General features: G+C 57.4%; 3 protein-coding genes across 11 annotated transcripts in view; 2 read left to right on the forward strand and 1 right to left on the reverse strand.

Annotated features, from left to right (window-relative positions):
• The first annotated feature begins 607 nt into the window (after positions 1–607).
• Positions 608–12,611, forward strand: ADAMTS4 (ADAM metallopeptidase with thrombospondin type 1 motif 4). The gene is made up of 9 exons (XM_049634623.1): positions 608–4,113; positions 5,209–5,532; positions 5,783–5,915; positions 6,490–6,660; positions 7,377–7,663; positions 7,771–7,957; positions 8,209–8,384; positions 9,270–9,445; positions 9,960–12,611. Exons 1-9 carry the CDS (start codon positions 3,490–3,492, stop codon positions 10,384–10,386), a joined length of 2,505 nt encoding a protein of 834 aa, XP_049490580.1. The 5' UTR covers positions 608–3,489; the 3' UTR covers positions 10,387–12,611.
• A 6,196-nt stretch (positions 12,612–18,807) lies between these two features.
• On the forward strand, positions 18,808–25,425 carry B4GALT3 (beta-1,4-galactosyltransferase 3). 5 transcript variants are annotated; one of them, XM_049634638.1, is made up of 8 exons: positions 18,808–19,593; positions 20,397–20,542; positions 20,898–21,172; positions 21,698–21,933; positions 22,779–22,969; positions 23,099–23,221; positions 24,411–24,515; positions 24,646–25,425. In XM_049634638.1, exons 3-8 carry the CDS (start codon positions 20,911–20,913, stop codon positions 24,917–24,919), a joined length of 1,191 nt encoding a protein of 396 aa, XP_049490595.1. In that variant the 5' UTR covers positions 18,808–19,593; positions 20,397–20,542; positions 20,898–20,910; the 3' UTR covers positions 24,920–25,425. The 5 variants fall into 5 exon arrangements, with proteins under 5 accessions (XP_049490595.1, XP_049490597.1, XP_049490596.1 ...); XM_049634640.1 differs by having other exon boundaries at positions 20,468–20,542; XM_049634639.1 differs by lacking the exon at positions 18,808–19,593 and adding an exon at positions 19,615–20,198.
• A 96-nt stretch (positions 25,426–25,521) lies between these two features.
• PPOX (protoporphyrinogen oxidase) overlaps positions 25,522–26,928 on the reverse strand; it is a 3,907-nt gene continuing 2,500 nt past the window's right edge. For 4 of the 5 annotated variants that reach the window (XM_049634636.1, XM_049634633.1, XM_049634635.1 and 1 more), the window contains 6 exons: positions 26,734–26,794; positions 26,433–26,551; positions 26,242–26,352; positions 25,993–26,142; positions 25,829–25,871; positions 25,522–25,745 (listed from right to left, as the gene is read on the reverse strand). In XM_049634636.1, the coding sequence (XP_049490593.1) occupies positions 25,603–25,745; positions 25,829–25,871; positions 25,993–26,142; positions 26,242–26,352; positions 26,433–26,551; positions 26,734–26,794 (627 nt within the window). In that variant the 3' untranslated portion in view covers positions 25,522–25,602. The remainder of the gene's footprint in view (positions 25,746–25,828; positions 25,872–25,992; positions 26,143–26,241; positions 26,353–26,432; positions 26,552–26,733; positions 26,795–26,928) is intronic. The other variant, XM_049634634.1, reaches the window with a different exon arrangement.

A 26,928-nucleotide genomic window follows, 5' to 3' on the forward strand; every position in this document is an offset into this window, starting at 1 on the left:
GGCGGGGCGCGGTTCACCTGGCCGCTCGTGGCTGACTCGCCGAGGCTGGAGCCGGAGCAGCTTGCGGCCCCCGCGGGACCCTCTGTGTGTGCCCTGCCGCCCCCCCGGCTCTCCCTCGCTCTCCTGCGCCCCGCCGGGGCCTCCCCCTGCCCGCGCCCCGCTCCCGATGGCGGCTTCTGAGCCCGGCCCTCCCGGGGCAGCCCCAGGCTTTGCCAAGAGACTCGGAGCGGGGAAAGCCAGCTCGTTTCCAGACGGCCTGAGTGGGTTAGGGAAGAGGGGGCCCAAGCGGGGCTGGGCGGGCCCGAGAGCTCCCGCCAAACCCAAATGAAAAACGAGGAGGACGCCAAGGCCACCAGCACTGGAGTGGGCTGCTGGGTGTGTAGGAGCCACCTCGGCCAAGAGGCGGGGAGGCCCCCTGTGGGTGACCCTGATGTCTGCCAGGCTTCCAGAAGCTGCAGAATGACAGACCCAGGAAGCGACCTGAGAGATGCCTCACACCCCACTTCCCTGGGGGTCAGCCCTTTTTCCCTCCGGTCTTTCCGACCCCGCCTTAGTCCTGGCCCCTGGCAATGGCGTAGAGATGTAGTACCACCAGGAGTCCGATCCCAGTCCTGTATGGAACAGACAAAGCGTTTTGCAGCCTTGGAGGCCGGTTCTGTTCTCTCCTTGTGCCTCCAAACCCAGCTCCCGCTGGGCCACCCGCTGAGTTTGCACATCCCTCCCGCTCTGAGCCTGGAAAGAGGCCTTCCCCAAATCTCTCCCCCTCCCCGCACCAGGGTCCCTGAGAGCCCACCAGCAGTGCAGCAGGGTGGGGCCGACGGACCAGGAAAGTGGCAGAGGCAGGGAATTCTTAGCTGTGGAGAAAGAGAGGAAAGCCAGACTTCTAGCCTGGGAGTTGACCTAATGGGAACCATACCAAAGGGTGGGGCCACATCCCTGGCTGTGGGAACTGACTGGGCCCAGCCCCGGGGTGGACTGGGCAGCCAGGCAGAGGCTCTGCCTCCCTCGTCCCCCCCACCCTTTCCCTGGGCCTTCTCTTCCCCTGTAGTTGGACACAGTGAATGTGATGGGGGGGGGACTGCATTCCTTTACCCTAATCCAGCCCCAGGAGAAGTCAGGGTCGAGTCCGGGCTGCTTAGCCTTGGAGGCAACTTGAGCCGGCACCGGGGTGAGGGCTCCTGGGGGGCTACCTAGGACACTACATCTTTTGTGCCCTCTCCCTGCGGCCGACACCCCCACACGCTGCTGCTCTGATTCTGAGGCCCTTTGTCTTTCATTGCTTAGTCACCCCCTTTGTCCTCATCTCAGATGGGGGGTGGAAAGGGGCAGTAAGAGTCCTCTGGTGATGGCTCCTCTTGCCCCTGCCCCCTCTGGTCTCCTGTCCTTTGTCTGACTCCTGCAACCCCAACCCCCTCCAGAGTTAGGGCCAGAGTCAGGGCATGTGGTGGGTGACTCCAGAAGTGGTGGGCACCAGGGCAGGTATTAGTGACCTGAGCAGGAAGGGAGGGGGAAAGGAAGTGTTCTGGCGGATATGATTTGGGAGACAGGAGGTGACAAGGCAGAGAGTGGATAGGGGAATGGGGGCAGGGGCAGGTGATCTGCCTCTGGGAAAGGAAAGGCACGGCTGACTGCATTCTCTTTCCTGGGGATATCCTGGGGAAAGGAGTGGCCACAGCATGGGGTGGGCAGAAATTTTCCCTCCTTCTGTACCCCTTGCTTCCGTGCCTCCAGAGTCCACCCCCCCCCCCCAGACCTCTTTGCTGAGTTCTCTCCCGTCTAGAACCACTTCCTTCTCCGAATACTGCCCCTTCCTCCCCAGGCACTCTCCCCACCCCAGGCATTGGGTTCCTGTTCCTCTCCAGTACCCTAATTTCCCTATACACACAGTCCTGCCTCCACCCTGTCCCTGTCTCATGGGCAGTGAGAAATAAAAGATTACTAGATATTCCAGGAACAGTTGTGTTCTCGGGGCAATGTGAGGCCAAAGGAGGGAGCCAGGTGGGGGGATTCCCTAGGATGGGTTGACTTTGGGTGCATCTGGGTTTCTGAGAGAGCAAATCTTTCTGTGCTGGGGGCTGGCTGACTTGGGGCTGGGGGAGGGTTTTAGGGCAGTTGGGAGTGGGCAGGAACAGGGCCAAGAGCCTGGGGGAAGCTACTGGGAGCTGGGCCAGGGAAATGGGGAGCCAGGAAGTGGGGAGGGGGAGCCCTGGGGGGAATGGAGGCGGAATGGCTGTTCCGGGCTTTGGAGGGTGTGGGTAGTGGTAACTCAGGAACGGGGGAGCCCGAGGGAGAGCGGGAGTGTTAGAGAAGAGGAGGTGCCACCCTGGATCCTCCTTCTATAAAAGGAAAAGTCGTTAACCCCTCCTGCCTTATCCTCTGCCTGCTCCACATGCCCATTCCAAGCCGACTCATCCTACCTTTGGGCAGTAAATTCCCTGATGGCTGTCTCCTTGCCTGCCCCATCTCCCGCCTGGCCGACCGGCCTCTCTCCCACTGTTTGTTCCCATCCTGAGCCAAAGGCCGGCCACCTCCTTTGTTCTGCCCTCTCGGTGCTTCCTTACCTGTTGCCCACTGCCTTTCCCTGGGCAGTTCTCTCAGTTGCCTCAGCTCTGGAAAGCAGCCTCTAGGGGCAGAGGGCAGCTCATGAGGGAGCCCTGAGAAAAGGGAGGCCATGCCAGATGAGAGAATGGGAGCGAGAATTCTCCCGGGACCGTGGCCTTTCTGTGCGTGTTGACCAGGCCCTTTCCCTGACTTCCTACCCCTCCTGGGGCTCTGTCCCACCAAAAAGGGAAAGAGACAGCTGAGAGCCGACTGTGGGGTTTGGGGAAAGGCTATGTCATCAGCTGGCCCGGTGCCTATGATCCATCCGGCTGCTAGAGATTCCCCTCCCCTGGGCAAGTCCCATTTTTTTTTTAAAGGAAAACAAAAACTAGGATTTTTGGGAAGCAATGAGACACCCATCTGAGTTCCACCAACCAAGCTCCTGTCTGAATGGCTTATAGCTCAGCCAATCGCCGAAGCTCGGGCTGCTTAAAAGAGCTGGCGCGGAGAGAGGCTGGGAAGAACCCACAGGGAGACCCACAGACACATAGACACGGGAGAGAGAGGAGGAGAGACAGAGACAAAGGCACAGCGGAAGGAGCCAGAGACAGGGCAGGCACAGAGGCAAAGCCAGACAGTCTGAGGGAGCCCAGAAGGAGAGGCCAGAGAAGCTAAAGAAGACACGGGCAGGGAGAGACAAAGACATAGGAGAGGAGGGGGTGTGAGAGGAGAGTTTGGGGGAAGCCAGGCCACTAGGCGCCTCTCCTAAGCCTAAGGGCCAAGTTTTCCCCATCTCCTCTGACCGGCCCCGGCCCCTCTGAAAACTCTGCCTCTGACCTTGGCACAAGTCCGAGCCCCCAGGCTGCAGAGAGGAGCTTTCCAAAGCCAGGGCGGGGAGGACTTGGTGCCCAGACGGCCTCAATCCCTCCCAGCCGCGGCACCAGTGCCATGAACAGGACGGACCGGCATCCCAGGAGGGGCTTGGCGGGGTGCTGGCCGTGGGGAGCCCGACCCCGCCTGCCGCTCCCCCCTGCGCCCGTCTCCCTGCCGCCGCTGCTACTGCTGGCCTCCCTCCTGCCCTCGGCCCGGCCGGCCAGCCCCCTCCCCCGGGAGGAGGAGATCGTGTTTCCAGAGAAGCTTAACGGCAGCATCCTGCCGGGTCTGGGCGCCCCTGCCAGGCTTCTGTACCGCCTGCCAGCCTTTGGGGAGACGCTGCTGCTAGAGCTGGAGCAGGACCCCGGCGTGCGGGTCGAGGGGCTGACGGTGCAGTACCTGGGCCAAGCACCTGAGCTGCTGGGAGGGGCAGAGCCGGGCACCTACCTCACCGGCACCGTCAACGGAGACCCAGAGTCGGTGGCATCTCTGCACTGGGACGGGGGAGCCCTGTTAGGGGTGCTGCAGTATCGGGGGACCGAGCTCCACATCCAGCCCCTGGAGGGAGGCACCCCTAACTCTGCCGGGGGCCCCGGGGCTCACATCCTACGCCGGAAGAGTCCTGCCAGCGGCCAGGGCCCCATGTGCAACGTCAAGGCTCCCCCCGGGGACCCCAGCCCCAGCCCCCGAAGAGCCAAGGTAGGCAAGCCCTGGAGTCTGTGTCCTGCAGCGTCCTCCCACCATGTCTGTCCTACTGACCCCCATTCACGCTCTCTCCACCCACTTCCATTGCTGGCCATTCTGCTTCTTCCCTGCCTTCTGTCTGCCTCCGCTCTTTCCACCAGCCTCCCTTCTCGGGAAGGCTCTGGCTTCTCCCTGCCCCATCCCTTCTCCTGGCTGGACTGCTGATCCCACCCGAGGAGGGCTCTCGGGGTTCTCTGCCGGGAGTGACCTCCCCTCTGGCCACGCCAACCCCGCTTGGCCACAGCATCCTACTGGTACCGTCTCCTGCGATAAGGCTATCCTGAAGGCCCCTTGGCCGTCCCAAACTTTCCGTGCCCCAAATTTGATTTCTACCCCCCCTCCCCCCCACCAACTATAAAGGAGTGAGAGGTTTGAAAGGAGTGAGGATTGGCCTCTGGCTTCTGGTGCTGCCTTCACGATAGTTCTGGCAAAGTGCAAACTAGGGCCGAAGTGGACGAGGAGGAAAGGCGCCCCGTTACCTGGTCAGTCCCCTTCCAGCACTGCGGACTGACTGCAAGGCGCCCGAGGCCCCATCCTTCCCCCCCCCCCCCGGCCGGCCCCCCCCCCCCCCTCTCGCTTTAATCCAGACCAGCCGCTCTCCCTCCACACCCGCCACGCTGAGATCTGGCCCTGGCCCTAGCTGCTGACTGAATTGTTCCTCCAACCACACAGGGCAGACACGTTGCAGCCCGGCCCTCTAGCTCCAGGCCTGCAGGCCCCGTCGCACCACTCGGGCCTGGGGGACCCCCAAACCCCTCCCAGAGGCATTCTCACTGCGCTTTCGCCTCTGGGGCTCACGCAGCCCTGGGACGTGGCATCCCCCCCCCCATCCCCTCCCCTTCTCAGAACCGACAGCTGATTTCTCAGAGTTACCACAGAAGCCCTGGGACTTTGGGGTTGGGGGGAGGGCCCAGGCGAGACCCGTGGGGAACGTGTGGCGCCGCTGGCTCTGCTGAGCTCCAGACCCAGGAAGTAAGGGGGCGTGGGGGGTAGTGATCCGCGGGGCTGGGCGGCTGTTTCAGGGCGCCCCCCCCCCCTTTTCCAATCCAGCGCTTCGCTTCACTGAGTAGATTTGTGGAGACTCTGGTGGTGGCCGACAGCAAGATGGCAGCATTTCACGGCACCGGGCTAAAGCGCTACCTGCTGACGGTGATGGCAGCAGCGGCCAAGGCCTTCAAGCACCCAAGCATCCGCAACCCCGTCAGCTTGGTGGTGACTCGCCTCGTGATTCTGGGGCCAGGCGAGGAAGGGCCCCAAGTGGGGCCCAGCGCCGCCCAGACCCTGCGCGGCTTCTGCGCCTGGCAGCGAGGGCTCAACACCCCCGAGGACTCGGACCCGGCCCACTTTGACACGGCCATTCTGTTCACCCGGCAGGTGAGGCCCCAGTCGGCCCCCACGGGCCACGTGCTGCGTTAACTCCCCAACCAGCGGCGCTGCGGAAACCATGCCGGAAACGGCGCCCCTGGAGCCGCACGATGCCGTGTCGCCTCGGCCCCGGGCCACGCGGCCGGGGCCATCCAGGCCCCGACGGTGCCGGGGGCCCAGCTGACCTAGATCTCTCGTCCCGGCGGGCCCCGGGGGTCTTGGTTCCTCATGCGTCTTCTGTGACCCCCCCTCTCCGCAGGACCTGTGTGGGGTCTCCACCTGCGACACTCTGGGCATGGCCGACGTGGGCACCGTGTGTGACCCGGCTCGGAGCTGTGCTATTGTGGAGGATGATGGGCTCCAGTCAGCCTTCACCGCTGCTCACGAACTGGGTAATGTGGGAGTGGGGCTGTGGGGCACCCGGGATGGATGAGAGAGGTAGCAGGCCCGGGGAAAGGGGACAATGGGCTCACTAGAATGCAAGTAGGGGTCACAAGGCGACCCGGCCTAGGCGCAGGGCCATTATCCTTCTCTGCTGTGGATGTAGACAAACATTTAGCTTCGTCTATTAAATGAGATAGCGTGTGGAAACTTACCGTGAACTGTGTGTGTGTGTGTGTGTGTGCGTGCGTGCGTGTGTGTGTGTGTGTGTGTGTTTGAGGACGGCACAATATTGAGAGAGAGACTATTCGTCAGAGTCAGTGATAGAATGTTGGGAACGTTGGCTACAAGGCAAAGGGGGTAGGGAGGTGCCCTGAGTGTGTTTGGGGGGAAGGGGAGACAGAGACATGGGGGGTACATATGGAGGAACCCTGGAACACCGGAAGGAGATGGGGGCGGGGGCAGTGTGGGATGCGGGGAGAATCTGACCATCCACAGCTGGAACCAGGTTTATCATGGGCTTGAAGCCCCCCGAGGGCACAGAGAGGGGACCCTTGGACCCTAACCAGGCCTCTGCTCTCACAGGCCATGTCTTCAACATGCTCCATGACAACTCAAAGTCATGTGTTGGTCTGAATGGGCCTGGAAGTACCTCCCGCCATGTCATGGCTCCTGTGATGGCTCACGTGGACCCCGAGGAGCCCTGGTCCCCCTGCAGTGCCCGCTTCATCACTGACTTCCTGGACAATGGCTATGGTAAGCAGATGGCTCACCCCTTTCTCTGTTCGGCTCTGGGCTCCTGCCCCACCTCCCACCCCCCACCATACTCTCTCTTCTGCTACGTTCTGCATGGACCCAGTTGACTCCCTCAAGTGTGTTTCCTCTGCAGCGTGGGACGGGGTGAGAAATGCTTCTGTCTTTGCGTGGTTCCCACTTCCTCTAGAATAAATAGCACAGCCAAGGCAGGCAACTTTTGGTGCGGTAGAATTAGATCTCACCTTTTAAGGGTCAGCCCTGTTCACACCAGAATGGGCCCGCTGTGAGGGGGGTGACTGCCCGTCACTTGAGGTGTGCAAGCCTGAGGGACGGCCTGCTACTCGGCAGGTTGCTGATAAGAAGCAGACTCCAGAGCCCTGTAGTTGCTTAGAGCAGGTAGGAAGACTCAGGGCTTTGGGTTCCTGTCCTGATGCTGTTCGTTAGACACGCGTAGAGAGTGTAAGTTTCTTCGAGTCTGTGTGTCCGATCTGTAAAACAGGTCTCTCGGTTAAACGAGAGAGCGTCGCTCAGGCATTTAGCCGAGGCTCATCACGTAACAAGCACCCAGGCAATTGCCTCTGCTACTGAAAGCTTTCTCCGGCCTCGGGATTTGGATTCTAGGATCCCTCAGGCCCCAGGGAGTCCAAGCTTTCAGCCGGCAACCTAGAGCGTTCCCTCAGCCCGCTGCTGACCTCACATCCCTACCCCCTTCCCAGGGCACTGTCTCTTAGACAAGCCAGAGGCGCCCCTGCATCTGCCTGTGACTTTCCCCGGCAAGGACTATGACGCTGATCGCCAGTGCCAGCTGACCTTCGGGCCTGACTCACGCCATTGTCCGCAGCTGCCTCCGCCCTGTGCTGCCCTCTGGTGCTCCGGCCATCTCAACGGCCATGCCATGTGCCAGACCAAGCATTCCCCCTGGGCCGATGGCACCCCCTGCGGCCCGGCGCAGGCCTGCATGGGTGGCCGCTGCCTCCACGTGGACCAGCTTCAGGATTTCAACGTGAGGTCCCAGGCCAGGGGTGCAAGCAGGGGGCCAGGGGGAGTGGGGCCTGGCCCTGGGCCTGGGAGACTGTACTTACTGGCACGGCACCCTTTCTGCTTCTGCAGGTCCCACAGGCTGGCGGCTGGGGTCCCTGGGGATCATGGGGCGGCTGCTCTCGGAGCTGCGGGGGCGGCGTCCAGTTCTCTTCCCGGGACTGCACGCGGCCGGTCCCCCGCAACGGCGGCAAGTACTGTGAGGGCCGCCGCACCCGCTTCCGTTCCTGCAACACCCAGGACTGCCCAGCGGGGTCAGGTGAGCAGTGGGAGGGACAGAGGCCTTCAGGCGGGGACGGTGGGGCTGAGGCGGTCGTCCCTTGAGTGTAGGGACTGTCCCCTGCTGTCGAGGGGAGCGACCTCACCGTTCAGGGCTCAGGGACCTCCTCTGGCAGTCTGTGGGGGGAGAGCGGTGCCACGCCGTCCAGGGGCCTGAGGGGCTGGGACGGAGGGGCTCCGGTGGGACGTGGTAAGGAAAGAGGACCCTGACTGGCTGTTTTACCCCGACAGCACTGACCTTCCGCGAAGAGCAGTGCGCCGCCTACAACCACCGCACCGACCTCTTCAAGAGCTTTCCGGGGCCCATGGACTGGGTCCCGCGCTACACGGGGGTGGCCCCCCGGGACCAGTGCAAACTCACCTGCCAGGCCCGGGCCCTGGGCTACTACTACGTGCTGGAGCCACGGGTGAGGGCCGGACGCCCCCGGGCGCTGTGCGTTCACGGTCTTTCCCGCAGCCCCCCTACCTGCTGAGCTGGCACAGTTCCCCCAAAGCAGCCCAGAGCCGTGCGGGGCCAGCCCGGGCTCGGTCAGGCTCCTCTGTCCCCCGGGTATTGGGAAAACAAGCCCCAGACTCTAGATAAGTTTCCCGTGGTTTCTTTTTCTCTCTCTTCCCGTCTCCCTGGGCTCTGCTTCGTGAGAAGGGATGTGGCCTTTCGGGCAAGTCTTTGACCCCGTTTCCTTGGGCTCCTCTCTGAATTCCAGGGGTGGCCTCGTTCAGCTCGCGGATGGCCAGTCCGTCACTGGACAGGCCTCTTGGAGACAGGGGCGCCTCCCCACTCCCTCCCTGCGCTAGGGCGGTTTGTTGAAGGCCGAAGGGAGGAGCCCTGGCAGATTTTTCACCCCTACCCCGGGGAAAACTCGTACACGTCGGCCGCCCCCTAGCGTCCATGTGGGTCGCTGCCTTCGAGGTTCAGGGCTGGTGTTGAGACTTGGACGGACTTGTGGTGTCCGCCTGGGCCCCTCTACTTGCCAGCTGTCTCCCCTTTGGGAGACTGTGCTCATCCTTCTGAAACCTCCGTGTTCCATCTCTGGAAACCTCAAGGAGTGCTTGTGAGATTTGCATTCTTGTTTACAAAGCACATAGCACAGTGCCTGGTCCATAGGGAGTGTTCTGAAAACGGTAGAGTTTTAAATTTCTGTTGTCGCCACGCTCATCACCCCTTACAGAGGCGGGGCTCACGCCGCACCCCGTCCACGTCCCCCCCTGCCCAGCCTTTACGACGGCGCCTTCCTGGCGGGATCTGGCTTCACCCAATCCCTCCTGACTTGGCATTGCTGCTCTCTCGGCAGGTGGTAGACGGAACGCCCTGTTCCCCGGACAGCTCCTCGGTCTGTGTGCAGGGCCGCTGCATCCACGCCGGCTGTGACCGTGTCATCGGCTCCAAAAAGAAGTTTGACAAGTGCATGGTGTGCGGGGGGGATGGTTCCAGCTGCCGAAAGCAGTCCGGCTCCTTCAGAAAATTCAGGTTCGTCCGCTATTTATTTCCTCCCCTCGGGCCCCTGGGGATGCCAGGATGAACTTAACGCTGTTTCTCCCCTCACAGAGCTTCCTGTCTCGCAGGGGAGACAGATGAGTAGCCAGGTACAGCACAGGGTTCCACGTGTTGAGCAGGTGGCAGCCTGGGCTGCTGTGAGGGCCCTGGTGGGCCTCTGGGAGGGCTTCCCCAGGAGGTAACTTGCTCCTGGAGGGAGAGTGGGAATTGGACCGGCATCGAAGAGGTGGGCTTCAGTGGGCACCTCAGTGAGGGGGCACCGGATGCAAAGGTCTAGAGAGAAGAGGGGGGAGGGCACGCTTGCACACAGCTCAGACCTACAGATCTGAGACGATCGGATCTCAGGTCTATGCGGACCCCTTACACAGTTTTAGGGGGACGACCCTCTTTGCACACATACTCACACATACGGCCATACAAACACAGCTCGGAAAGGCTGGAGGGATTCCGGAAGATGCTGAGCTCCCCCTCTATTCCTCCCACGCAGGTACGGGTACAACAACGTGGTCACGATCCCCGCGGGGGCCACTCATATCCTTGTCCGGCAGCAGGGGGCCCCCGGTGTCCGCAGCCTCTACCTGGCCCTGAAGCTCCAGGACGGCTCCTACGCCCTCAACGGTGAATACACCCTGATGCCCTCTGCCACGGATGTGGTGCTGCCCGGGGCGGTCAGTCTACGCTACAGCGGGGCCACCGCGGCCTCAGAGACACTGTCAGGCCACGGGCCGCTGGCCCAGCCCTTAACGCTGCAGGTCCTGGTGGCTAGCAACCCCCAGAACGCTCGCCTCCGGTACAGCTTCTTCGTGCCCCAGCCGGCCCCTTCGACGCCGCGTCCCACCCCCCAGGACTGGCTGCACCGCAAGGCACAGATCCTGGAGATCCTCCGGCGGCGCCCCTGGGCGGGCAGGAAATAACCTCATCGTCCCCGCTGCCCTCTGCGGGCACCGGGGCCTCGGACTGAGTTGGGAGAGAGAGGGGGCTTCCGCGGCTGCCTCACGCTGCCACGGCGGGGAGGGGCTGAGACTGTGAGGCCTGCCCTCCTCCCCTGCCCTGATGCGCAGGCTGGCCCTGCCCTGGTTTCCTGCCCTGGACGGCAGTGACGGGTGGTGGATGGAAGGGGCTGGGGACAGTCCCCCATCTAAACTGCCCCCTCCACCCTGCTGGTCACAGGAGGGAGGGGGAAGCCGGGGGCAGCAGTTGTATTTATTTAGTATTTATTCACTTTTATTTAGCACCAGGGAAGGGGACGAGGGCTAGGTTCCTGGGGAAACTGACTTCCGCCCCTCATAACCCTCACCCCGGCTAGGAAATCCAGGGTGGTGGTGATAGGCATAACTGATCCGTGTGTGTGTGTGTGTGTGTGTGTGTGCCTGTGCGTGTGTGTGTGTGTGTGTGTGTGTGTTCACGTATAAGGTACATCCTGCCCTGCTTTCTTCTCCCTGAACTTTGTTTTCTGGGAAAGGAAGAGTCAAGGGGAGGATAGGCCTTCAGGGAGTAAGGGATTATCATATTTTTTAAATATATATTGAATTCTGCTATTTATGTGCTCCTTTGGGAGTCAGACACATGTGGGCTTGCACCCCGGCTCCACACCTCCGAACGTTCGTTTCCTCAGTTGCCAATAATAATACCTCCCTTGGAAATTGTTGTGAGGACTAAGTCATGTAAATAAAGGACTAGCATCGTGCCCGGCGCTGGGTCAAGTGCTCTGCGGTGGCCGCTGCCTCTAGGTGGTGTCACCGCCGCTCTGCCTGCCTCCGGCGTCCAGGGGCTCGGAGGTGGCGGAGAGCACGTCAGCGGTGCCCACCCTCAGCCCCAGGCCACGCTCCTCTGGTGGGCAGAACGCCGTCCTGCACTCGGAGGGACTCTCAGAGAAAGGACGGCTGTGTCCCTGATCCCTGGAGACGCCCAGTCAATGGAGACAGAATAAACGCTCGACCCCAGACACAGTTGATAAGAACGAGAAGGCGCAAAGGAAAACAAGAACAGCTCCGTCCACACAAAAGGCACTTAGGACTGAGGGCCCCTCGTGGGGTCTGGTGGGGATGTCATTGTAGGAAGGGCACTGGAGAGGGAGTCCCCGGGCATGAATTTGAGTTGGGGTTCAGTCTTACCGGCTAGTGGTGTTGGGGAAGTCACTGGTGCTGAGCCTTCGGCGGCTCTTATGCGTCAGGGGGCTGATAATACCCGTCCCCACCGGGTTGTTCTGGAAACAGTTGATAACCACAGTTTCAGAACAGCAAAGGCCGAACCGCGTGAGAGGTTACCCTTGTGACTACTGAGTGATTAGGACAGGGGCCCCCAGAATCAACCGGGGCAAACACAGCAGACGTCTCTGAAGGTGTGAGGGTAGAACGGCATTTAACAGAGGGCAGGGCATGGTTTGGGAAGTCCAGAGGGCAAGGAGAATGGCGGGGAGGCGGGTCTGGGGGGCTGGACAGCCAGGTGTTCCCTGGAGGTCGACACAGGGAACACAGACTCGAGGGGCAGGAGGGCACCAGACACAGCTGTACTTTTCCTTCCGAGCAGGTGGCCTTGCTTAAGAAAGAACCGGGGCAACCCTGTGCGCGTCGTGGAGGACGCGCGGTTGGAAAAGGGGTGGCAGGTGGATCGGAAGGATAGGCAGAGCCCTGTGCGAAGTCCGTGCGAGGTACACACACACACACACACACACACACACAGAGCGTGACTGACGGGGCTCACCCATCGGAAACAACAGGACGTTGCAAAGCTCTGCATCATAAGGGCCAGATAAGCCATAGAGCCTGAGCCCAGACTCAGTGGGCTGTGAGGGGTAAGGAGGGTGAGTCTCAGGCTGGGCTGAGCAGAGGGCCACCCTGACGGCCTTCTCGCCTTTCCGTCGTGCTCGCGGGAGTTCACACTTTGAAAGTCACCTTCACATGCAGCCTCTTAACAGGAGGCCCTTCCCTCACCGCGTCGGGCTCTGCCTGGCATAAAGAGGAAACTTTTCTCAGGGGTGCATGGGTGGCTCAGTCGGTTGAGCGTCTGACTCCCGGCTCAGAGGGCGTGATCTTGCAGTTCAGGAGCTCGAGCCCCGCAGCGGGCTTGCTGCTGTCAGCACAGACGGTGGTGCCTGCTTTGGATCCTCTGCCCGCCTCCCCCACCGATCTCTCTCCGCCCCTCCCCTGCTTGTTCTCTCTTTCTCAAAAATAAATAAAACATTACAAAACATTTTGGTTTCAACTTACGAAATTTTTCCCAGAGAGGGAAAGAGCTTAGGGACCGTGTCTGTGATTGGGTGGGCGTGAAAGCAGAGGACACAGAGAGCTAGCCTCTCAAAGACGAGTAGTGGGCATCACGGCCCTCAATCCCGGGCGACGCCCGACCCCTTTCTAGAACGCTCTTCTCCAGACCACCCTTCCCCTACCTCGGCTAGAGACTGGCCTGAAGCCCCCCCTCAGGGATCCAGCGAGTTCTTGCCAGGGATGGGGCGAATTCATACCTTCTTGTAAGAGCCAGATGGGCTCTTGTCTCTCCAGTCTGCCTACTTATTGCCTTCCCGGGCCTGTGCTACATTGTGGGCGAGCAATCGGGAGGAGAAACAGGAATACCAGGAAGTTACGTTATGCACACCAAGCTCCAGTATCTGGTCTTAGAGGGAAAAAGAGAGAACAACAGTGAGCTGATGAAAGGGGGGTCTGTGACTGTGGGAGGACGAGGGCAGCGAGCGCCCTGTCCCTGGAGAAGTTCAAGCAGAGTTTGGACAACCATTTTTTTTTTTTTAACGCGTATTTATCTTCGAGACAGCGAGAGACAGAGCACGAACGGGGGAGGGTCAGAGAGAGAGGGAGACACAGAATCCGAGGCAGGCTCTGTCGGCTGTGCTGACAGCTCAGAGCCTGACGCTTGGCTCGAACTCACAGACCGTGAGATCATGACCTGAGCCAAAGTGGGACGCTTAGCCCACTGAGCCACCCAGGTGCCCCTTGGACAACCATTTTATGGGGCGCTAAGTGCTGTGCCTGTGTGTTTGGGGTGGGGCGGGGGGCTTGAACAATAACTGTGAGCTGAGCCAATTTCTTAAAGCTCCTTCTGCCCCTCAGATCCTCCACCTCTGCGGTTAGAGCAGAGGAAATCCGGGCATTTGTCCAGCCACGATTTTCGCGGTGGGGGGTGAGAAAGCCAGGTTTCTGGGATGCTCTGCTCACGTACACGTCTACCCCAGCCCCAGCCCCTCTTCTTCAATCTTCATGTAGTATTACAGTGTTTGGCCTTCTAAACTACCAGACTGACAGTCAGTGACAAAACCCAGCAGCTCATTGGTCAGGGCTGGGGCGGGGGGGGGGGGGGGGGGGGGAGGGGGAAGAAAGTGGAATTCGATGTATTAACATTTTATTGGCTAAGAGGATGCTTCTGAACCAATTGAATACTTTCCCCATTGACTGTTGCTAGAGGGGTAAGCCAAAATCATTTGCAGCAAGACTCAACCAGCTGACAGCTGAGGGAAACCACCAGTTCTAAAAATGCTCAGAGGAAGCCCGAGGGGTGCGGGAGGGTGGGGGGGGGGGGGGGTGGTGGCAGAGAGGAATTACTGAACAATTTCCCCAGAAAGGACCTTGTATAAGGACAGGCCCAGAGGACTTAAGTAGCCTTCGGAAGGAAAGGGAGGAGAGGAAGCATGTTTAAGACACCCCTCACGGTCTTTGGGAAACCAGCACCCGGCCCTGCAAACGCAGGGACGCACCCTGAGGTTGGCCTGTCCAGCTTCACAGAGATGTATCAGCACATCCTCCCGATAACGTAGAGGCGTACAAGCATCGAGAAGCTGCAAATATGAGAATTTTGGCCTGAAAGTGGGTCAGAGGAAAACATATTAATTGGAATAGCACTTCCTACGGAGAACTGACTGTTTCTCCGTTTGTTCAGTAACTAAGCCATCGGGTTATGAACGGGAGTCAGAATCACGCTCTCACGGCATCTGGAAAGGACACCGAGTTTTGGAGTCAGACTGAATCTAAGCTTTGCTACTCACACGTGATGATGTGATCTGAGATTCCTTGATCTCGGTGACCCTCGGTTTCTTAATGTGTAAAGTGGGTATTACTACTACCTGCCTTGCGGAGAGGTTGTCAGAACTTAAGAATATAATGGCAGGGGCGCCTGGGTGGCTCGGTCATCGGGCGTTTGATTCTTAATTTCAGCTCAGGTCATGATCTCACGATTTGTGAGTTCCAGCCCTGCTTGGGATGCTCCCTCTCCCTCTCTCCCTCTCTGCCCCTCCACTGCTCTCTCTCTCTCTCTCTGTCTCTCAAAAATAAATAAACATTAAAAAAAAAGAAGAAGAATATAATGGTGTACGTGTTTGGCCCTGTGTCTGGCTTCTAGTAACTGTCAATACATGCTGATTCTCTTCCCCTCCGATCTCTTCCTTTGCCTGCCCCCTCTTTCCACTCCTGTATTAGCATGAGAAAATAAGTATACTGAGGAACCGTCTAGGTCAGATATAAGATGGGCTATTTTGTAGAATTTGTGCTACAAATTCTTGGTTACGTTCAGGGGATGATAAAAAGAAGCCATGGTCCCCGTCCTTGGAGTTCACAGTCTGGTGGCTGAGACGGTCAAGTAAGACCAAAATGCCAGCCCCCCGTGACAGATGCCATGAGATGAGGGACGCCTAGCATAGAAGATGGGGCCACAAGTGTTCCTGGAGGAGGTGTCTGCCTCCCCTTCTAGAAGGCTGTGAGACTGCAGGGCCCCCAAGGAGAGTAAGCGGGTGGTGGAAGAAGAAAGAATTTCTGCTCCGGAGGGCAGCTCAAGGGTTCTTCTCTGTTATGCAAAACCAAAGAGAAGTAAAACAGCTTTGAAGCTGGAGGATAATATTGTAAGTGGCCCAGTAGGGTTGGAAGGGGTGGTTGGGGTTAGAAGCTACATCTCAGTGGACAACGTTGAATGGGAGAGTGAAGATTTTAAAGACATTGGGCTGTTCCATAGAATGTGCTCCTGGTCCGTGCTGTCTCCTCCCAATGCCTCCGATGTTTCCTTGAGAAACTAGAGATTTATATGCCTTTAAATTCATTTTGAAACGAGACCAGATTTCTTCTATTGGGTTGTGTGTCATGACTGGACCACTAGGGGTCCTAGGATTTTAAAATTTTTATTATTGTTATTTTTTCTTTTTTTTAATTTACATCCCAGTTAGTTAGCATCTAGTGCAACAATGATTTCAGGAGTCGATTCCTTAGTGCCCCTTCCCCGTTTAGCCCATCCCCCCTCCTACAACCCCTCCAGTAACCCTCCGTTTGTTCGCCATATTTAAGAGTCTCTTCTGTTTTGGCCCCCTCCCTGTTTCTATATTATTTTTGCTTCCCTTCCCCTATGTTCATCTGTTTTGTATCTTAAATTCCTCACATGAGTGAAGCCACATGATATTTGTCTTTCTTTGACTGACCAATTTCGCTTAGCATAATACCCTCCAGTTCCATCCACGTCGTTGCAAATGGCAAGATTTCGTTCTTTTTGATTGCCGAGTAATACTCTATTGTATATACATACCGCATCTTCTTTATTCATTCATCCGTCGATGCATTTGGGCTCTTTCCATCCTTTGGCTGTTGTCGATAGTGCTGCTATAAACATTGGGGCACATGTGCCCCTTCGAAACAGCATACCTGTATCCCTTGGATAAATACCTGGTAGTGCAATGGCTGGGTAGTAGGGTAGTTCTATTTTTAGTTTTTTGAAGAACCTCCATACTGTTTTTCAGAGCGGCTGCACCAGTTTGCATTCCCACCAGCAGTGCAAAAGGGTTCCTCTTTCTCCGCATCCTCCCCAGCATCTGTCCTTGCCTGAGTTGTTAATTTTAGCCATTCTGACAGGTGTGGTGGTATCTCATTGTGGTTTTGATTTGTATTTCCCTGATGATGAGTGATGTGGAGCATTTTTTCATGCGTCGGTTGACCATCTGGATGTCTTCTTTGGAGAAGTGTCTATTCACGTCTTTTGCCCATTTCTTCACCGGATTATTTGTTCTTCGGGTGTTGAGTTTGTTAAGTTCTTTATAGTTGTTGGATACTAACCCTTTATCTGATATGTTCTTTACAAATACCTTCTCCCATTCTGTCAGTTGCCTTTTAGTTTTGCTGAATTCTTTGCTGTGCAGAAGCTTTTTATTTTGATGAGGTCCCAATAGTTCATTTTTGCTTTTGTTTCCCTTGCCTCTAGAGACCTGTTGAGTCAGAAGTTGCTGCGGCCAAGGTCAAAGAGGTTCTTGCCTCTTTCTCCTCGAGGATTTTGATGGCTTCCTGTCTTACATCGAGGTCTTTCATCCACTTTGAGTTTATTTTTGTGTGTGGTGTAAGGAAGTGGTCCAGGTTCATTCTTCTGCATGTCGCCGTCCAGTTTTCCCAGCACCACTTGCTGAAGAGTCTGTCTTTATTCCATTGGATATTCTTTCCTGCTTTGTCAAAGATTAGTTGGCCATATGTTTGTGGGTCCATTTCTGGGTTCTCTATTCTGTTCCATTGATCTGAGTGTCTGTTTTGGTGCCAGTACCATACTGTCTTGATGATCACAGCTTTGTAATGCAGCTTGAAGTCTGTATTATTATTATCTTTTAAGTTTATTTATTTATTTTGAAAGAGACAGAGATGTGCGAGCGGGGGAGGGGCAGAGAGGAGACAGAGAATTCCAAGCAGGCTCCGCACTGTTAGCATGGAGCCCGGCCCCGGGCTCAAACTCACAAAACCTGGAGATCATGACCTGAGGCGAAAGCACGAGTCTGACCCTTAACCAACTGAGCTCCCAGAATTTGTTCAGAACGTAGAAAGACAGGATACTGTGGTAGAAACCAGCAATATTAGAATTTACGTTTTCAGAGACGTAGCATTTCTAGGTGATGATCAAGTCTGGAGTGTGGCCAGGGTGAAATGGAATAGAGGTGCAAGTTCTTGAAAATGAAGCTTGCGAATTAATGCAGGAGAACTGCAGCAGAAGGCAGGTGGAGATGTGGGATAGACGATGAAGTTCAGTTTTTCAAAAACTGAACACCATGGAGGAGTAGAGAGGCTCAGGGGAAGGGTCCTGTGAGTGAACCACATTTCCACTTTCTCTAGGAGTCTGTCTTTTCCACGACACCGTGAACTCCTTAAACAATCAGGGCTTTTATTCTGTTCCTACTTTGTGCTCAAAATTCAGATAGACTGAATATCTACTTCTGCTGGCATTGTTCCCTAGTTCACAGTATCACAAAACCCCTTAAGATGGGGTTCATTTTATAGATGAAACCTAGAAAGTGTATTGTTCAACATCACACAGCCAGGGTGTGTATGATCAAAAGCCGGCGATTCTGCTGAAACCCACCATTATCTCATTTTGAACCTCCCCAGGCATCTCCAGTTCATGAAGTCCAAAGTTTAACTGGTCATCTCTACTGTTTCGCCCAAACGTGCCTCTTCTAAGTTTTGTTTCTTACTGAATGATGCCACCATCCACCCAGCAGTCCACACGAGAAATCGGGGAGTCTTGGGGTGCCTGGGTGGCTCAGTCGGTTGAGCATGTGACTCTTGGTTTCAGCTCAGGTCGTGTGATCTCTCTCAAGATAAATAAATAAACTTAAAAAAAAATTTAAAAAATACAGTTTTCAGAAAAAGGTAAAATGATGACGGTCATGCTGCTAAAGAAACAATTATTCTGACGACAATTGTTCAAATGGTAAGGAAGACTTTTTTCAGGACCATTGTGATAAGTGTAAAGACTATCCCAGTCAGAGAGGTTGGGCTCCACTCTGAGTACAATAAGGACAAGGGGCTATTTAGAGCCAATGAGAAGTATGAGAGGGTCAGTGGATGGAAAATTACATCAAGGATAAGGAGATCCTGGCTAAACTGACTTAGCAGGGTTCTTGCTGAAAGTGGCTGGTGGTCCAAGGATGAGGCCTATTTGAAAAGAAACCTCAGAGGAGCCTGTCTGAAGTTTGGTCGAGGAGAGTCTTTGTCAATATCTAAATAAAAATGAACACGTGTGAAAGATGTTATTTAACTCACGAGGGAACTGGCAGATGGTATAGTTAGTTTAAAAGAAAATCTGAAGAAGAGACATTTATAGATCAAGAGTACAGAATTGAATATGAAAATGGAGGCAAAAACTGTTTGCTTGTTTGTTTGTTTTGTGTGATGTGGGGAATAGGGGGTTAATTGAACCTGATATCGGGACAAAATTTGCATGTCGGATCAGTTACCTACAGAGTTGTAAAATAGTTCCCATGGAAACAGAATCTCGTAAGGCAGCAGCGGGATCGTCACTTCTGGGAAGTGTTTCCCGAGTCTCTACGTGAGAATGGGTTGCAATTTCTGGGCAATCGTGTTTATCACACTATATTGTTTATATCCTTCCCTTCCTCCCGTACACGCTCATGAACTTTTTGAGGCAGACACCGTGACTTACTCCAAGTTTCCTGGCTCTGAACAGCAGCTTCTTAGGAACATAACATGCTAAGAGGGTAGTGGAAGCCGCAAGATAAACATATTGGGTACTAACGGAGCGTCCATTTTATTCTAATATCTGGGAAAACGCAGTTTTACGTTGAAGCTGGCGCTTCCCTCTTCACTCAACGTTTCCTTGTTTTATTAACTAACCGTTTCTATTTCAAGGTCGCGGGACACCCTGGGGATACAAAAATGCGCCTGAGCAGTCGCAACGAGATACCCTGAGCAAGAAACAATTGTGAGACTAAGTGGCACTAAGTCGCAGGGACACCACGGACACGCCGGGAAGGGGCTGGCCCGCCGTGACAGGTCTTGGGGCGCGCCAGAAACTGTCGCACTGGCCTCTGGGTCAGGCTCGGCCCGGCAAGAGAGCCCTGGTTGGAGCTGATGTCTTCCCAGTCTGAGGGGTGGGAAATGGCATCCGGGCCGGAGCGCGTCCAGGAAGGAGAGCCCCCCGCCGGCTCTCGGAGCGCCCCAGCCCCGCCACCCTGCGCTCGGGCCTCTGTCGGCCTCTGTCCCCCTCTGTCTCGGGCGCCCCCCCCGCCAGGCCCCGCCCCGTGACGCCAGACCCCGCCCCGTGACGCCAGGCCCCGCCCCGCGGCGCCCGCTTCCAAGATGGCGGCGGCGATGCCTGCCAGGCAGTCCGGGTGGCGGTGACGACGGGAAGCTGGAGAGCAGGTATGTGGGCTGGGGGTGATGGGGTGAGAGGCCCGGGAGAAAGGTTCGGGCGACTGGCGCGTTGAGAAGTTTTGGGCAAAGGCTGGAGACCAGCTTGAGCGGGGGTGGGGGGGGGCGTCCCAGGTGGACGTTCGGACAGAGGCCGGTGGGCTCACGTTGCAAATGCAAGAGGAGGTTGGGGTGGGATGGGGGTGCGCGGAAAGAACCGGTCTGTGACCCTCTGCAGCGCGCTGGCCACGCCCCTTCGGTGAGCCAGGCCAGGTATCCCCGACAGGTTCTGCCCAGCCCTCCCTCTCCCTGCCTCACTTTTAGCCGTAACCCTCCTCCCCACCCCCGCTAGGACGGGGATGGGGTAGAAAAGGTAGAGGAGGCCACCCCCACCCTCCTCCCCGCCGCGCTCCGGGGCTGTTTGCTTGCAGCTCCCAGGTGGTCACGCTGCCTGCACCTGCGGAGCTAGCTCCCAGGCACGTGAAGAACGGAAAGGAGCCTGTTTCCTACTCCGCCCTTGGTCCTCCTGAGGCCACTCCACAATCCTGTCGTGACTGCCTCACCCCTTGGCGAAAATAATGGCTCCATTAGCTGCCTTGTCCCTACTCCCCAAACAGGTTGGTCCTGTTGGGGTGGGGTATGGTTAAGCAAGCGTGAACCGACACTCTAGGGCAGCCGGGGCAGAAGCCAGGGACCTACGATCTCTGGCTCCTCCCCTTGTCTTTCCAACCGCTTTCCCTCACTTCCCAGTTTCACCCTGATGTTGAGCTCTGCTCCTCTGGGTGGGTGGTTATCCTTGACCACTTGTGTTACAGCTGGCCCCAGGATCGCTGTTGGAGTGTTGGATGGAGCCCTTCTCTGTCCTCTGTGACATTTCCAATTTTAGATAATGCCTCACATCTCTGCCCCGCCGGGACCCCCCGAAGCTCCCATGACCCCGAAGAAGACAGCTTGAACCTAGGTGAGTCTTTCCCCCTCTAAAATTGGAAGGGAGGTTCTCCAGGGACTCCTGTGAAAGGGACATGGGACCTGAATGATGTAAGCATTCTTGGGGGTGGGGACCGAGAGTAGTTGGCTGAGTGGTTTGGGGAGGAGGTGGAGGAGAGTGAAACTTGGGCTGGAAATGGCAGGTGGTAGGGCTGCTGGCAGTTACATTCTGTTTCTTTTTTGTGCCTGACCGTTCACCTGTGTGCTCCCTTCTGCGACTTTGTTCTTTGTCTCTTCTTCCTCTTAACTTCAATTCTTAACTGAGGATCTCTCTGCTGGCTTGCTCGTTGCCTGCCTGCCCCCCAGAACTCTCCTCTCTCCCTCCTCAGACCTCACCCCAGGATGTTGCGGAGGCTGCTGGAGCGGCCCTGCACACTGGCCCTGCTTGTGGGCTCCCAGCTGGCTGTCATGATGTACCTGTCCCTGGGGGGCTTCCGAAGCCTCAGTGCCCTATTTGGCCGAGAGCAGGGGCCGACATTTGACTATTCTCATCCCCATGATGTCTACAGTAACCTCAGTCACCTACCTGGGGCCCCTGTTGCCCCAGGGGGTCCTCCAGCTCCTCAAGGTCTGCCCTACTGTCCAGAACGATCTCCTCTCTTAGGTGAGTGCAGAAAGGACGAGGAAGTAAAGGGAAGGCCAAGGTGTGGGGACAGGGCTGGGGCGGCAGGAGTGGGCCTTGGAGGATGTTAAAGTACCCGAAAGGTGGGCTGAGGTTGACGTGGAGCCCATTCTGAATTTGGAATTAGATTGGGCTCCTGGGTTGAGCCACAACTTTCCATCGCCTGGCCATTCTCGTGCTCTCCCTGCCTTGGGCTGGGAATTGCTTCCTTTGTAGATGAGCTCTGGTTTAGTTAGTTGCAAGTCCTGTGTTCTCCCATCTTCTAACGGTAGCCTCCGGCCCAGCGAGGCAGGAGAGAGGGAGCGTGAAAAGAGGCAGGCCGGGTGAAGAGCCTGCACCTTCCAGACTTTGTAAAGCTGTCCCAGTGACGGCTTGTGAGGTTTCTAACGAGCCCTTGGGAAAGCTGAGCCCCGGCAGCAGACTGCCAGGGCCAGAGGCGTTCCCAGGCCTGGGGGTCCTTTTCTCATTGCCCCTCGAATCCCTGACCTGGCCGTTCTCTCCCTACAGTGGGTCCTGTGTCCGTGTCCTTTAGCCCGGTGCCGTCACTGGCGGAGATTGTGGAGAGGAATCCCCGGGTGGAACCGGGGGGTCGGTACCGCCCCGCGGGGTGTGAGCCGCGCTCCCGAACCGCCATCATTGTGCCCCACCGTGCCCGGGAGCATCACCTGCGCCTGCTGCTCTACCACCTGCACCCCTTCCTGCAGCGCCAGCAGCTTGCCTACGGCATCTACGTCATCCACCAGGTACCCCGGCCCCGCCCCGCTCTCTCTGTGACGGAGCCTCAGGTCCCTGCCCCCCCCCCCCCCCCCCAATTCCCACGTAGTAGGTCCCCGGAACAGTGCTGAGGGGGTCGGACCGTCGAAGATGGGGAAACACGCAGCACTGCTCGGCCAGCTGGCTCGCCCCGTAACTCCTCCGCTTCTGTGCAGGGTGTTGTTCCCACGGTCTTCCGTGATTTCTTCCTTTGTTGAACTTGCAATGGTGCAAGTTTGGGACCGGCCAGACCTGGACTAAAGTTAGTTCTGCCATTTGTCCCACACGTGACCTTGAACACGTTTCTTAACCCCCTGAAATGAGGCAAAGAGTGAAAACTAATAGACACCTGTTTTCCGTGGCTATTGGTTGTCAGGATGAAAATGCTAGACAGCGGCATGTAAGTATCAGACACACGCTGATGCTCCACGAGTATTTGCTGAACGAAAAACGAAAGTTTGTCTTTCTCTCCATTCGGCTCGCCACCCTCCCTTCACCCGCCTTTGATCTCCCTCCTTTCATTTTTTTTTTTTTTAATTTTTTTTTTTCAACGTTTTTTATTTATTTTTGGGACAGAGAGAGACAGAGCATGAACGGGGGAGGGGCAGAGAGAGAGGGAGACACAGAATCGGAAACAGGCTCCAGGCTCCGAGCCGTCAGCCCGGAGCCTGACGCGGGGCTCGAACTCACGGACCGCGAGATCGTGACCTGGCTGAAGTCGGACGCTTAACCGACGACGCCACCCAGGCGCCCCCCTCCTTTCATTTTTGTACTTGGGCCCCTCTTCTCCATGCTGCCTACAGACACGGTCTGGTTCTCCCCCATTACCTTCCAGGCTGGCAATGGGACCTTTAACAGGGCCAAGCTGCTGAACGTTGGGGTGCGGGAGGCCCTGCGTGACGAGGAATGGGACTGCTTGTTCCTGCACGACGTGGACCTGCTGCCCGAGAACGACCACAATCTGTATGTATGTGACCCCCGGGGACCCCGGCACGTCGCTGTCGCCATGAACAAGTTCGGATACAGGTATAGAGGGCACGAGAGGGCGCGGGGAAGTAGGGAACCCCACCGTCCACTGGGAGGAGGGCCAAGGGGATGTGGGTGGGGATGTCTCCCCAAAAGACTTGTGGAATCCAGGCACCTTTCTCTCCCTAGCCTCCCGTACCCCCAGTACTTTGGAGGAGTCTCGGCGCTCACTCCTGACCAGTACCTGAAGATGAATGGCTTCCCCAATGAATACTGGGGCTGGGGCGGTGAGGATGACGACATTGCTACCAGGTCAGACTTCCTGCCCCCGCTCCCTCCCCTCACCTCGGCCTGGGGGCCTGTCCTCGGAGACCACGCCTGACTCTAGCGAGCCGGACCCGGACCCACACCGTGCCCATTCTTCTCCCTTAGCTTTTTCAGTCCCCCCGGGTCAGGCTTTGCGTGCCGGTCTCCATTCTGTCGTCCCCCGGTCTCCTAGATCCTGATGACTTAAGGGAGAGACGATGAGATCAAGAGGCTACAGTATCACGGGATTCCTTCCAGAGTCGGAAGAGGGCCTAGCGATACTTCAGTCCTGCCTGCCGCCAGGCTTGCATCCAGACCACTTCCGGTGGGGCAGGGGAGGAGGGGCTCTGCTCCATACCGCCCAGAACCACTTTGTTGGTTGGAGTCCGTGTCGCTGGCACGGTGCCAGCTCATTTTTAGCCTGTGAAACGTTTTGACCTTCAGCCTCAGCTGACCCAGTTTCCCATCTGTGGCGTGAGGATTTGGGCTTGCTGTGCTAGACCCATTGCGTCCCCTCCCCCCTTGGCCCCTCCGGGACCAGCTCTCTGAATTCTTGTCCTCTGTATGTGTGTGAAGGACCCAGCAGTTTCTAAACGTACGTGTGCTTCCAGTACCTTCCCAGGCCATCTTCAGGTCTTGCTTCTGTGTGTCCCAGATGGGGTTTGTTTCTTTCCAGGTCCTGATTATTTGGTTCCGTTCTTTTCCTAATGACGGGGACAGGTGGAGGGGTCGGGGTGAGGGAGTTGAGGCAGCTCGGCCGCCGTTCTAGATAAGAGTTGCTGAGCTTGGGTCCGCGACTCTCGGTCTTGCCCTGTCCTTTTGATCAGATGGCTCCTCTCCCTGCCCTTCCTGGACTGCCAGGGCGCTTCCCGTTAGCCACTCAGAGAGCAAAGGTGGGACGTGCGAACCCACCTCTGCCCGTTGTTTAACGAGGCCCCAGGGTTTGGATGCACTGGCACCAGCCCCAGGCTTTGGATACATCCAGCTTCTGCGTTCTCTCGTGCCACTTCCTTCTTTCTCTTTGACTTTCTCTCTCCTTCCAGTACGTGGCACTTTTTTGCCTAACCGGTGAGAGTGGCTCTCTGTGTACAGAAACACGTAATCGCTTCCTTGCTGGCCGGACGTAGCTCCTGTTGGCCTGTCAGGAGCTTTCCTCCACTCCGGATCCTCCACGGTGCCCTCACTTTTCCCATAGGGTACGTCTGGCTGGGATGAAGATCTCGCGGCCCCCGACATCTGTGGGGCACTATAAGATGGTGAAGCACCGAGGAGACAAGGGAAATGAGGAAAACCCCCACAGGTAGGGAGGACTGCCCGCGAATGGTGACTGGGCCCTCAGGGTTCTGCATCCCAGCCAGGAAACGCCTAGAGGTCCCTAAGTCCCCGGCTGTTTCTCTCTGGGCCTTAGTTCTCCAACCTCTGACCCTCAGATTTGACCTCCTGGTCCGTACCCAGAATTCTTGGACACAAGATGGGATGAACTCACTGACATACCGACTGCTGGCTCGAGAGCTGGGCCCTCTCTACACCAACATCACAGCAGACATTGGAACTGACCCTCGGGGTCCCCGGACTCCCTCTGGGCCCCGTTACCCACCTGGTTCCTCCCAGGCCTTCCGCCAAGAGATGCTGCAGCGCCGGCCCCCGGCCAGGCCTGGCCCTCTGCCTACTGCCAACCACACAGCCCCCCAGGGCTCACACTGACCACTCCTTCCTGCCCACCTCAATCATGAAACCGAATCCGAGGGGTCGTATTCTCCCCGCCCTCGGCTCCTCACTGCTCTCAGAGGGGACGTGGGGGAACTGAACTCCAGTGCTGGGCTGGAGGCAAGGGCCTCTCCTCACTGCTGGACTGGAGCTGGGCTCCTTTAGACCTGGGGGTCCCTCTTTCTAGGGTCACCTGCCAGGGCTTATGACTGTGAATCCTTGATGTCATGATTTTATGTGATGACTCCTGAGAGTCCCCGGCCCCAGGGGTAAGAGCAGGGCTGGACCCCAAGTCCCTTCCTCTTCCAGGAGAGAAGAGTGATCCGGCTTTTCCTGGGACCTCTGTGAATATTTATTCTATTTATGGTTCCGAGGAAGTAATGTTTGGTGAAGGAAACCCCTCCCTGGGTACTTTTCTGCCAGTGCTGGAGTAGCTTCCTCTTCTGGACCTGGCGCAGGGGGCTGGGATTTTGATATATTTTCTAATAAAGGACTTTGTCTTGCCTCTGCTCCTGCTTGCTGCATCCCAGGCACCTTGTGCCTATCTTTGCGACCTGCCCCCCTGCCGCCTCGTGCCTGTAGGTGACAGAACAACCAGATCCAGCCAAGCTCCAGCAACTTTTATTTTCGTGGGTCAAGAACTGCCACCAGCGGGGCCAGGAGGAGGTGGGAGTTGGGGATCAACTGTTCGGTTCCGAGCCCAGGACCCGGGCTGCTGCCTGGCGTCCGCTCTCTATACAGTCGTTGACGGCCACCCCCTCATAGGAGGCTCCGGCCAGAGTCAAGGGCAGCCTCTGAGAAGCCAAGAAGTGCGTAGCTGCCTCTGGAAAGAAAGGATGAAAGGACGATTAGAGCTGGGGGTCTGGTCTCCTTGCCCTCCTCAGCACACTCGCTCTCCCAACTCACCCAGTTTTTGCCAGTGGCCTAGTGTATACTGGGGGATGCAGTTCTGGGGAGAGAAGAGGGGATACGGGGAAATTTTTGCTGCTGATGTCCAGGCCCAGGTAGACGGTGACAAATCCACCGCTTCCTGCCTTCGGTGGGAGTCGAGGAGCGTTTGCTCAACTCACCTTGTGCAGATGGACCAAGCAGTGGCTGGGTGGCTCTTTCAGTCCTAACTGGGTGGCAGCTGCTTCCTGGGCCTGTTGTTGGAGCAGCTCCTGAGATAAGACGGCACCCCTGGCTTCCAGCGTCTGTAACCAGGACCCTCCCAGCATCACCTAGGGAGAGGATATGGCACTGAGCAGCCTGGCCTGACCTGCGCTGGGCACGGAGGAGCCCTCTGGAAACCCCCGCTAAGCAAAGCTGCCGCTTCTCACAGTCACTCGGAGGCCAGGGGGACTTCCGTCCTGCTCAGGGAAAGCAACTGAGTCATACACGATTCCCAGGACGCCCGGGTCTTCTGAGGATGGCACCAAATGTCCGAATCCCTGGGGCGAGGGGAAGACCGGGTCAGGAAGGAGAGGTTCCGGTTGAGCCCACGCCTCTCGTTCCTCTGTGTCACGGCTACCTGCACGGGCAGACGGGCTCCTCTGTACTGCAGGTTCACCACAGCCACGGACACCGCAGTGATGGCGCTCAGGGCCCGGGCCAGAGGCGCAGCCTCCGCAGGGAGCAGCTTGCCAAGCACTGGGGGCAGAGCAGGCGGGGGCCCGCATCAGGAGGCCTGCCCACCAGTCTCGCCCGCCCTCCCCGGGGTTGGACCCCCCACAGGGATGGCCGGTTCAGGGGCGCAGGATGGTCCCGTGGGTCCCGGAAGCTGAACTTTGCCTCACTCCCACCGGGGAAGGGGACGGTGGCTACCTCGTTACCTGAAGCCGGAACAGCACTGATAACGTGGTCAGCATCCAGACTGCTGTCCCCTAGAGACACCTGACGGGACGAAAACATTTGAGGGACAGACAGAATGGGAGCGTTGCCCCACTTTCCTAGGCACCAAACGGGCAGGAGAGACTGAGTGCTGACCCAGGATGAAGAGACTGTGCGATCAGCACAGAACCCCCCCC

Source organism: Panthera uncia, chromosome F1, assembly GCF_023721935.1.
Source record: "Panthera uncia isolate 11264 chromosome F1, Puncia_PCG_1.0, whole genome shotgun sequence".
In the NCBI taxonomy this organism is placed as follows: domain Eukaryota; kingdom Metazoa; phylum Chordata; class Mammalia; order Carnivora; family Felidae; genus Panthera; species Panthera uncia.

What these genes read in the sequence shown, in the direction of transcription:
- B4GALT3 (XM_049634638.1), top strand. Translation starts at nt 20,911, where the DNA reads ATGTTGCGGAGGCTGCTGGAGCGGCCCTGCACACTGGCCCTGCTTGTG. An exon ending in AGAACGATCTCCTCTCTTAG is followed by an intron (nt 21,173 to 21,697) that starts GTGAGTGCAGAA and finishes CTCTCCCTACAG; the next exon opens with TGGGTCCTGTGTCCGTGTCC. An exon ending in GCATCTACGTCATCCACCAG is followed by an intron (nt 21,934 to 22,778) that starts GTACCCCGGCCC and finishes ATTACCTTCCAG; the next exon opens with GCTGGCAATGGGACCTTTAA.
- ADAMTS4 (XM_049634623.1), top strand. Translation starts at nt 3,490, where the DNA reads ATGAACAGGACGGACCGGCATCCCAGGAGGGGCTTGGCGGGGTGCTGG. An exon ending in CACCGCTGCTCACGAACTGG is followed by an intron (nt 5,916 to 6,489) that starts GTAATGTGGGAG and finishes CTGCTCTCACAG; the next exon opens with GCCATGTCTTCAACATGCTC. An exon ending in ACCAGCTTCAGGATTTCAAC is followed by an intron (nt 7,664 to 7,770) that starts GTGAGGTCCCAG and finishes CTGCTTCTGCAG; the next exon opens with GTCCCACAGGCTGGCGGCTG.